Here is an 11,384-nt window from a genome sequence, read left to right as displayed (position 1 = left end):
GAATCTTTGCACTACAATATAATGTGGTTCTAAGACAATGTGTAAACTCCGGATTTAAAAATCTGGCTAAATTCACCTTATTAGGTTAGATTCTAAGTAGTCTACTGAATGACATTGCTGTTGTGTTTTTGTTTTTTGTTTTTTTACTTTTGCAGCACACATTTTAAAACCATATATCCAGAAATGTAACCCACGGAAGAAACGTCGCAACCAACGTAACCAGCAAGAGATTTATTTTGAAAGTAGAACCGTTCTGTTGACTTGACTGTGTGCTGTCCTGTAAAGCCACACCCGCAATCAGGAAGTAAGAAATTATTGCGAAATGTGACCTCCTCAAAAATATGCTTCTTTACCAACAGTCAAATTAAACCATCAAGTGCAACGATTTTCGATTCAGGCGTCATTCTGTAAAAAGAGAATTTGAAAACAGTACGTCGCATCCAAGCCTGTGGGATTGTTGCCAAAAAGGCATTGCTTTCAGATGAGGAAGGAAGTTACTCTTCAAATTCAGGCATCTCCAGGCAGGAAACTATGGGAGGAATGTAATTCCTCTCTAGTCAGACCACGTCTTTTAAAGTCAGAGTTAGGCAAAGTCACTTCACGAAACATATGATAAATAACATGATAAATTACATAAATTAGTTATGCTATATGATGGCAGCAGAATACATTAAATATCACTATATTTCTATATTATATCCAAGACAGAGTGGCTAAATTGACATAATTAAGTATTAGTTGATCCAAAAGTTTAACATCTACAACTCAATACAAACGTCAGTACCGCATTCCTCCAAAAGAAAATTTACTTTTGCATAGCTCTTCACACTTCCACCACTCCAAACCTCAAACCACAAACACCCTCTATGATTATCTTAATGTATTACAAGACCTGAAGACCTGACGCAAACAGTTGCACACAGGGTGATTTGTTTTGACTGGAGCTTGACAACGACTGCAGATCTGTGTGAATAATGGAACTGTGATTTGACATTCCATCAAGAACATGGGTTTGCCTTTGTCCCCGTTTACCTCAATACGCGACTTATAAGACACTGACCAAACTAACTTACAAGCAACTAAGATGTATATTTTTTTCCATTCAGTAAGTTTGTTTTGGAATTAGGAGAGATTTATTTCTGCCTGTGATCAAATTCCAAGATTGCCATAAAATCTTTATTTCCACAGGTTTTGCAAGTAGCAAAACATTTAAAGATGAAAAAAGCTGACTTTGCTTTTTCCTATAATATTGTATTATGAGTTTAATAAGTCATTTTCAGTCAATTAAGTCATTTTATCCTCTTAAGTACACATAAATACATATTCAATATATAGATATTATATTACAAATACAATTAAACAAATGATCATACTTTTATTTCTCACATGGATAAATTTGAAACATTAATAAAGGTTGTATTGTAGGGCTGTGAAAGGTTTTTCCTCTTGTGCATAAAAGATACTATGACAACAATTACTACAGCTACCACTATTAACTAATCTTGTTGCCATAATTATAAACATGAATATTGTCATAAAAACATCTTTGACAGTGATCGACAATAATAATAAACAATGACTTATTACTTAAATACTGCTTTACAAAATGGAGTTACACTAAAAGCTTTTCCAGTATACTTACAGGTAAAGAAGAAAAACGGAGCAAATTTCTTCTCATCGTGGAAATACAACATATTAACTAATAAACTATACTATACTAATCACTATACTAATAAACCTATAACAGATATTGCTGAAATGAATGACCAAATGTATTATGCAATACCAGAGTGTATTGTTATTGTTATTTTCACCATGGAGATGTTAAAGTTTACTTCCAGGCATGTTCAGGCAAGACATCAAGAAATGGTAACCCCAATTTTTAATTAACGAACATTTTCATCGGTTAATGTAATTACTGTAATTTCCATAAAAGACAATTATTGTGGAAATCAGTCATAATACCTTTATTATAATTGTACAATACACATAATAAACTTAGACCTAACAAGAAAATAAACTTTAACAAATACAGACAAAGACAAGACAAGTGAAGATTAACAAAAAATTCCCTCCCACATGACAAAATACTGACACGATTACCTGAGGTACAGGTACTCGTTGAGACAAGAAACTAAGGCATGGAACAAGGGCTTAAACTCAAGAACCAGAATAGGAATTTAACATAAATCAAAAAGTGGTGGAGCCAAAACTTTAATAGGAGCATTGACACTAGAACTACGAGATAACCATAAACTAGGAACAGTAAAACTAATAAATGTCAGCTTCAATACTAACACAGGAAACTAGAAAATAAACATGAAGCAGGGCTATGGAAACTAACAATCTGAATAGGAGAACCAAACATGAAACTGAGGAGGGTGAGGCTAATTAACCAAGGAGTGAATGACTGAGCTTAAAAGAACTGAAACAAAAATACTGGGATACTACAAGAACTGAAGAACCTAAACACCAATGTAAAAGTATTAACTAGGGGAACATACACAAGAAAACAAGGAATACCCGTAAACAGAAAACAAGCACACAGAAAATGAGCAAGACACAGAATGAACATCAAACCAAACCTCAGACCAAAGTAATCAGGTAACAAAGTCCACGAAATACAATCAGGCATAATGAAGAACTGGGCAGAAGAGCAAAGAGCAACGACTAGGGAACAGAAATGGGAAACAGACAAAAACCTCAGATCAAAAGCAACAGATAACATGGGTCAGGTAAACCAGAAAGCAGGGTGCTCCTTCCAGGAGTAAAGACAAGGATCTGACAGGGAACTGTGGGGGGAGCTGTGTCTCAATAGTCAGGGGAACGGGTATAAAGAATAATGAGCGATGATGAGTGGTAATGCTGGTGGAATAAACTGGGAACAGGAAGTGGGCAAAAGACTACAAAATAAAAGTCCACGAAGTGACACTGTAGGGCCAAATCATGACAACATGTTTGAGTGCAGATTACCTCAGGTGTTACCTATAAACTTACAGAGAATTTCAATTATGAGCGAAAAAATAGTTCCAACGTTTCCCCTTAAACACTTCTATTTTTCACCTTCCCATTCAAATGTAAAGGTATAAATAGAGTAGACTTTGACAGTGGTACGTGTACTGAGTGTGAATCTAACTCTATGGTCCCGAGTCGCCCTCTGGTGGACAGATCCTAATTCTTAGAAGAAGAAGGAATCGAAAGTGAAATACTTCAATTTAAAACTCTTGTTATCGGCACTTGGTAATTCCCTCCTTCGTCCTGTTTGGTTTCTTTTCTATTCTCTGCTGATGTCCCAGCTCTAACTGCTCGTTTTATTTTGGGCACTGATAACTACCGGTACAATATGTCAGAAATCGATGAAGGCTTCTACTCCAGACAGCTGTAAGTACGATCCGCACATATATGGGAGGGGTAAATGTGACTTTATACACTGCTGGTTCACAGATTCACTACTCTTTTACCTGCAAAGGTATGTTCTGGGTCATGAGGCCATGCACCGGATGGGCTCCGCCAACGTCCTCGTAGCTGGAATGCGTGGTCTTGGAGTAGAAATAGCAAAAAATGTGATCCTGTCCGGAGTGAGATCTGTCACGGTCCAGGATGAAGGACAGACGGTTTGGAGAGACCTGTCCTCTCAGGTAGTAACCCTAAGATGTTGTCAATCAAAATAAGTAAATAATATATATATATCTTTTAGGATGCGTTGTAAGATTAGGATTTAAGTAACCAACTTCCTGTTAGAATACAACTTCCCAAGTCTAACTGTTTACTGTAAATATTGCAGTGTTTTTAAATAGTCTAATGTCTGATTTATGTTGGCTGATTTGAGATCTATATATGGTAAAAAAAAACACATTATTCCTTTATTAATATATATCATTTCATAATAAGAATATAGTAATAAAAGTATTGTCTACATCTAACATATTGCACATCATAAAGTTACATTTATTTGGTTTTAATATATAAAAACACTAATGACTTTAAATTGAATTTGTTGGTAATTGCAAATAGCTTTATGAAAGAAAGGCAGTTTACTTTCACTATCAGTTAATTTTGTCATTTGCCCACTTAGACTGTATACAGAAAACTGCCATTTTAACATGATTTTAAGTAGGGGCTATGCCCAGGACAAAGTTTATTTAGCAACATGTAATGTTGTAAGGTTTTAACAAATTCGAAGTAGCTGTCCAACACTTTCAAGAGGTGTTCAGAATGAAATAGAACAGAGGTGGGAAACAAGTGCAATACTAAAGTAAAAGTGCAAGTAAGAAGTACTGTAAGTAGAAGCAGCAATTCAGTCTTTGTACTCAGGTAGTAGTAATAACAACACTCTCTAAAATTTACAAAAGTACAAATGTCCAAGTTCTCCACTAACAAAATTAATTTTAAAGCAGCATGGAATTTGACTATGTGTATGGAAAATGTTGTATGTTGTTACTGTAGAGACTTGGCGTTACAACAGATGATGGTTTGGAAGAAAAACAGCAGCTGGAGTGGACAGCTAATGGACAGTTAATCAATAATAAGACATGTTTTGTTTTTTGTCTATTTTTTTGTCATAACTAGCCTGTAAAAAGACATAGTGGAGTGTTACTGAGGTAACTATACGTACTTTAAATACAGTACTTGAGGAAACATACATAGTTGCTGTACTTACCACGCCTGATGGAGAGTTTGAACATCTACTATTCCATAATATTGTAGCCAAATTGTAGATTTGCAGCTAAAGACAGTGACATACAGTAAACATTTCCAAAACAAGCCACTAGGTGGAGCCTTGAGCTGAAATTGATTTATCAAACTCTAATATTTTTTTTGTCCACCAGTTTTTCCTGAAGGAGTCACATCTAGGTCAGAACCGAGCCAAATGTTCCCTCCAACAGCTGTCTGCCTTGAACCCGCGTGTGTCTGTGTCAGAACACACTGGTCCCCTGAATGAGGAACTGCTTCTGAATTTTCAGGTACCACTTAACTATAGAGCCTAATAGTGCATAAAAGGATCAAATCACAAAACTAAATGATAAGCTTTTGTGTTTGTCTAATATGGTTCTTCCTCAAAAAAGTTCATTACACGGTTTAATTGTAATTACATCTGCCCATTTCCCCCATTGAAAAATACAAAATGCATCATTATGCACATACTGTATCTTGCATTTTAACTCTTAACTTGTAGGCGTATTATTTCTTCAGCTTTCTAAAGTATGTTCAGAGTATTTGATGCTACAGGTTTCAAGTTTCCTCCTCATTCATGTCCACTTATGCCATTGGCTTCTAAACTAGTTTCAGTATAGAATCTTAAAATCCAGTGCAAAGTGATGTTGTAGTGGTTAGCAATGTGCATACATAATTCTATACAGCAAAGATTAAAAAGTCATATAAATAGACAAAACACATTTTTGAGTGGAGAGGGACATTTTTCAGGTGGTGGTCCTCACAGACTCTTCACTGGATGATCAGAAGCATTTTGGGAATCTCTGCCATTCACATGGAATCAAGTTCATTGTAGCAGACACCAAAGGACTCTGTGGGTAAGTGAGCAGCGCTGGATTTACCAACATTGCCTGGACCAAAGTAATAAAAACCTTGTGGCTCATTTGCAGTCAGTTGTTCTGTGACTTTGGGGAGAAATTTGAGGTCTTGGACAAGGATGGAGAGATACCAATATCAGCAATGATACAAAACATCACTAAGGTAATGCTTCCATTTGACTTCTGTTGGTGGCCTGTTAAGAGCCTTTGTATCGTTTATATCTTTGTCTCCTCACAGCATACACATGAATAGACAATTAAGAGTTGCCAACTCACCCAATATTTTGACTTTGTACTGTTAAGGAAAGTCCATATATGCACAGCAAATAACTGTACTTGCAACATTACATAATATTTCTCTCATATTTTGAGTTTGTCAACATCTATCTTATTCCAGGACAATCCTGGAATGGTTATCTGCACAGATGACCAAAACCATGGGTTTTCAGATGGCACAAAAGTTTCCTTCTCTGAAGTCCATGGCATGTCTGAGCTCAACAGTATTGGCCCTGTGGAGATCAAAATCTGTGGTTAGTTTGACTTTACTTTTAAGGTGTTGAGACTTTCAACACACAGCGTAGCTATGAGCCACAATTACTTTAATTGCATCGCAGTAGGATTTAATAGGCATGATGAGACTTTTTATTTATGTACCTACCTGTATATTGTTTGTCACCTCTATTACCAGACTCGTACTCCTTCAGCATTTGTGACACCTCAGCCTTCTCTCAGTATGAACGGGGTGGAGTAGTGACCGAGGTTAAAGAGTCCTGCGTGCTCATGTTTGTAAGTATCAACATTTTGGTCATTGTTCCCTTTAAATGTTTCTTACTTTGGATAAAGTGGATATATGGTCTATAAAACTTCTACAACATAAATTTCAGAAACAACTAAGTGAGGCTCTATTGGACTATGAACTCCTGAAAATGAATGATTTTGGTAAGGTATCAAGGCATAAGACCCTGCACCTGGCCTTCCAAGCTCTTCACAGTTTTGTGAAGAAAGAACAACGTCTCCCTGATCCTTGGTCTCAGGTCAGTGAATGCTAAAGCCTGTTATAGTCAGCATTTAATTAACTATGTAAAACAAGTAAATGGAAGTTGTTTGATTATTAAAGCAGTTTACAAGATTGTTTTCATTCACTTGTTTGTGATTAATTCCATACAGTCAGATGCGGAGTCCCTGCTTGCCATAGTGAGAGAACTGAATACAGTTGCAAAGCTAGAACAGCTGGATGAAGCCGCTGTGCGAAATCTGTCCTTCACAGCTCAGGGTGACTTAGCTCCTCTGAATGCTTTCATTGGAGGTCTTGCTGCTCAAGAAGTTATCAAGGTGACACCAAATGTTGATAGCTACAACTTTAATTTTATCTTTTAGTCTTTGAAACATGTTCACACTGCTGTCATACCCTTCTCTGTTGTATATTTAATGTACATAACTTAACATGAATTGTCAGTGGCGTAAAAATGTAAATGAGTGTATTTTGCACATTTTTCTGTAGGCATGTAGTGGGAAATTTACGCCTCTTCAACAGTGGCTATATTTTGATGCGCTCGAGTGCCTCCCTGAAGAGGAGGATCAACTGGCAGAGGGCTTATTTTCACCAGTATGTTTGGCTTCATCTATATACTCCTCCATTTTAACATATTTCACTATATGAACCAGTTACAGCTCATTTGAACGTGACAAATTTCACTGCTCTGTTGTCATTTCTAACAGAGAGGCACGAGGTACGATGGGCAGATTGCTGTGTTCGGGTCAGCGTTCCAGGAGAAGCTCGAGAGGCAGAAGTATTTCCTGGTGAGGGGAGGCTTGAAATGTGTCCAACAGGGGGCACACTCTGCGTGGAAATAGGGAGCTCGAAGTGTGTTTTCCTTTGACTGTGTCTGGTGTTAATGATGGCACATGGCAGGAAACGGTTGTGATTCAGGTGGCATTTCCTGCTGGTGCTGACCTCTTGGTGTGCAGTGGCTGTTCATCAGTGCCAAGCCCTTTCTCTGTTTCCTTTAACAGTGGTATTTTTACACTTGTTTGCTGGATATGTGTGTTTATGACAGATTGCATGTGTTTCTTTTACCACTGTAATAACACCATGCAAAGCAATCAATAGTGAATCAATGTCTAAAACATTTTCTAGTTGCTAAAATGTCAGAAAAATTTGCGGATTGAATAATTTCTACATTTATAACAATGAGACATTAACTTGGGCTTTCTGAACTATTGCAGTTTTTATTCTGACACATCCTCTGTCTCATATCTCAAGGTTGGAGCTGGCGCTATTGGCTGTGAGCTGCTTAAAAACTTTGCCCTCATTGGGCTCGGTGCAGGAGAAGAAGGAAAAATCACTGTAACGGACATGGACTTTATAGAAAGATCCAACTTGAACCGCCAATTCCTGTTCAGGTCTCAAGATATTGGGGTGAGAAATCACAACCTCCTTTTTCCAGTATTTCAAAGCTCACTGGGTCTTGTTAGATGTTGTTAAGTGGACCTAGGGGAAGGTTTGTAAAGGGTATTATGCAGGTTGTGAGATCACACATATCCACCAAGTTATATCAGACAGTTGATCTCTTATGTCTGAGTAAATACATATTAGTGGCTAAAGAAGTTACCTATCAAAGTTTAGAATTTTTAGTGGATACACTGACAAAAATTCTCTTGAGAAACATGCTTCTGTTGCATAAAATTAAGAGCATGGAGACTCTTAGAGTATAGTAAAGTAGAATATGTAGTACTGAATAACTTGTTTTGCTGATTTTCTAGTATAATTTGAGAAAGATACAGTTAATGTCAATTCAATTTGAATGTCAATTTTATATAAAGTAACACTTTATTTTATCTATTCTTTGTGTCTGATTTTTACCATTATTGCTTACACACGCGATCTTCCAGACACACCACACATTTGGTCACTTGTCATTAACAGAAACCAAAATCAGAGGTTGCTGCCAAAGCAGTGCGAGAGATGAACCCACAGATGAAAATCACTGCTCATATGCATCGCCTGGACCCTGACAGTGAGAGGGTGTATGATTACAACTTCTTCATGGGTCTTGATGGAGTGGCTGCAGCTCTTGATAATGTGGAAGCCAGTAGGGATACTAATCTGTCTTTAAATCCATTACTATATTAAGTTCTCTTAACCACGGTATTTACAATACTTTAAACAAAAGTGTTTGTTCATTTCACTACAGATAAAAGTTGAACATTTAATCCCTTATCTTTGCTGCCCAGGGGTATACCTTGATGGACGCTGTGTTCAACATCAGAAGTCGTTGCTGGAAGGAGGAACTCTGGGAAGCAAAGGTCATACTCTGGTGGTGGTGCCTCACTTGACAGAGTCTTATGGACCCGCCAAATCAAGTTCTACAAATGCCATCCCACTCTGCACACTCAAGAACTTCCCTCACCGCATTGAGCACACTTTACAGGTTTGATGTGGATTTCTGAATTACGCTCCAAATTCATCCTTGCAATAATGAAAACGAGTTACACATTTTGCACTAAATAACCTGAAACATGAAATGATTCTTACATAGCAAGTGTTCAGTATTTGAATTCAAAGATTACAAAGTTTGTATAGGTATACAAAATGATACAGAGGTGTTGCAATGGGAAAAGCCAAATACCAAGACTGGAATTACCCGAAGCCTTTGTGGAATGCTAACATGAAGTTGATGAGGTTCGAAATTGAATTGTTCCAAATTGAATTGTTGACCATGAAAGTTTCACTTTGCTCACATCTGGAGCAAAGTGGTGGAAAGTTGACTGACACAACATATTTATATTTCAACATTCAAACAGGCAGTGTGTTAGCATGGCTCAAAATGATCCAATTTGCATCCATACTACTCAAAGTCAATGAATAAAAGTTACAATTTCATTTGGATCAATTGTATCAAATTTTTTTCTAGAAAAGGGGCCATTTTAAAATATTTTCTATGTATACATGCATTTAAAAATTTCTTTACATTACAATTGTTCTAGTGGGCCAGAGACCAGTTTGAGGGGCTGTTCAAACAAACACCTGAAAATGTGAATCTTTTCCTGAGGTAAGATATGATATCATCCTCCTGTGATTTACTGTTGACTCCAACAAATATCAACAAAAGTACATTCACCAGTTTGCCACTATTTTTACAATGCTTTTTAGCCTTTTTACAGAACATTCCAGCAAACTAACAAAAGCTAATGAAGTGGTTTACGCTCATTATTTGTTTTATGAACAGGAAAACATGTGGTTGCAGTAACCCTAGTAAAATTACATAAACATTCTGTCTAGCCAAGGCTTTAGTGTGTAATGCATCTTTGACAGCAGCTCAATCTTTCCACTAATGAGGCCTTTTTGGTTTAGAAACATCTTCTGAATTGACTGAGTGATTAGATTAATGCAGAAAACCTAATATATCATGTCAAAGGATTTTCAGTGTTTTGTGAACCTCCTTTTTTAAAATTCATGTCAAACACCTGAAACTATGGCAGGAGAGTGAAGACACAGAGCTTAGCGAAAAACATTGACCTAATTATAATGTAAAAGATCATTAGGGACAGATTTGAGCTTCCAGACCCAAACTGTGTCTCAGACTTAAGCCTCGGAGCCTTCTTAATCCAGCCATGTTTTGAGATGTCTCTTTGAGATTTCTGTTTGTTTTGGTGACATTTGATATAATCCCCCATGATTGTAACACACATTAACACACTTTCTTGTGGATTTACCAAATGGTGCTTGCCAGTTCATGCAACCATTAGGCCTTCTCAAATTACAGTGTTTAGTAATAAGAACTCATATTATGCCTTTATGAATCCTCTAATAATCACTTTAATTCACAAGCCTTTGAAACGCTTCTTTGTAATGCGTTCATGGAAAATCCGTCTGGAAATTTTCTGGGGCAGTTGACAGGTCATCTATTTGACATAGTCCAGTGAAGTAACAGGTAATGAGGTTATGTAAATGAATCTTTTGTTTTATAGTGGTTTGCTTCATCTCATGCAGCTCTTTGCAGAACTATGACTCCATGTTCCTGTTTTGACGTGTTTAGCTGTAACTGTTCACAGAAACAGATTCAATATTTTTCCCAGTGCAGTACCACATACGATGAGCTGGCACATGTTTGTGGCGCAACCACTATCCAGGCATTTGCGTAGAGAGTTGCACTGACCAGCACACTACAGACTTACAAAGCACTCCTTTTCCTTTTCTATGAGTTCAAAACAAAGCATTAAAGAAATTCCTTAGGAGTAAGACTACACCCAAATTTATAAAGAACAATTCAGTCATTCTCTTCTATGCTTGATGGAACCAAATATTTATATGATGATTTTCCCAGATTTTATTTAACAGGTCCAATGTACTCGCAAAAGTTCGACTTTTAACAACATTCTGCTTTAGTTAAATAATCTATGCCACAAAATAGATGTAAGAACTTTTATTCCTGAAGTTATACCTTAAGAATTAACTGATAAAAGATTATTACCTTCTTTTCACTGTATATCTGTAAGGAATTCATACGGTATCGGTGCACTGTTTCCTGCAGAGATGGACGGTTTGTAGAGTTGACTCTTGGCCACGGAGATGCTGAGGCCCTAGAGGTACTTGGGGGGGTGTGGAGCAGCCTGTTCAATATGAAAGATGGAGGGGAGCGTCCAGCAAGCTGGGAAGACTGTGTGAGCTGGGCACGTTGCAAATGGGAGACTCTTTTTAACAACGATATTCGCCAGCTTCTGCACTGTTTTCCTCCTAAAGAGGTAAAATCACACTAGGGTTAAAATGACATTTTCTTCCCAAAGTAGTTAAAGCTCTAATAAATGTTTTTGACATAGAGTGGCACTGTTGTGTATGGAGGTCTTTGCATA

General features: G+C 37.1%; 1 protein-coding gene across 1 annotated transcript in view; it reads left to right on the top strand.

The window, feature by feature from the left end:
• Positions 1–3,190: 3,190 nt before the first annotated feature.
• The window catches only part of uba7 (ubiquitin-like modifier activating enzyme 7), a 28,500-nt gene continuing 20,306 nt past the window's right edge, over positions 3,191–11,384 (top strand). Inside the window, exons 1-16 of the mRNA XM_067503529.1 lie at positions 3,191–3,381; positions 3,470–3,638; positions 4,830–4,964; positions 5,425–5,531; positions 5,604–5,694; positions 5,929–6,061; positions 6,220–6,317; positions 6,416–6,565; positions 6,699–6,863; positions 7,033–7,137; positions 7,251–7,331; positions 7,795–7,950; positions 8,458–8,623; positions 8,766–8,962; positions 9,519–9,583; positions 11,066–11,276. Of these exons, the coding sequence (XP_067359630.1) occupies positions 3,344–3,381; positions 3,470–3,638; positions 4,830–4,964; positions 5,425–5,531; positions 5,604–5,694; positions 5,929–6,061; positions 6,220–6,317; positions 6,416–6,565; positions 6,699–6,863; positions 7,033–7,137; positions 7,251–7,331; positions 7,795–7,950; positions 8,458–8,623; positions 8,766–8,962; positions 9,519–9,583; positions 11,066–11,276 (2,067 nt within the window). The 5' untranslated portion in view covers positions 3,191–3,343. The remainder of the gene's footprint in view (positions 3,382–3,469; positions 3,639–4,829; positions 4,965–5,424; positions 5,532–5,603; positions 5,695–5,928; positions 6,062–6,219; positions 6,318–6,415; positions 6,566–6,698; positions 6,864–7,032; positions 7,138–7,250; positions 7,332–7,794; positions 7,951–8,457; positions 8,624–8,765; positions 8,963–9,518; positions 9,584–11,065; positions 11,277–11,384) is intronic.

This window comes from Channa argus, chromosome 5, assembly GCF_033026475.1.
Source record: "Channa argus isolate prfri chromosome 5, Channa argus male v1.0, whole genome shotgun sequence".
Lineage (NCBI taxonomy): Eukaryota > Metazoa > Chordata > Actinopteri > Anabantiformes > Channidae > Channa > Channa argus.
This window is presented reverse-complemented; position numbering and strand designations above follow the sequence as displayed.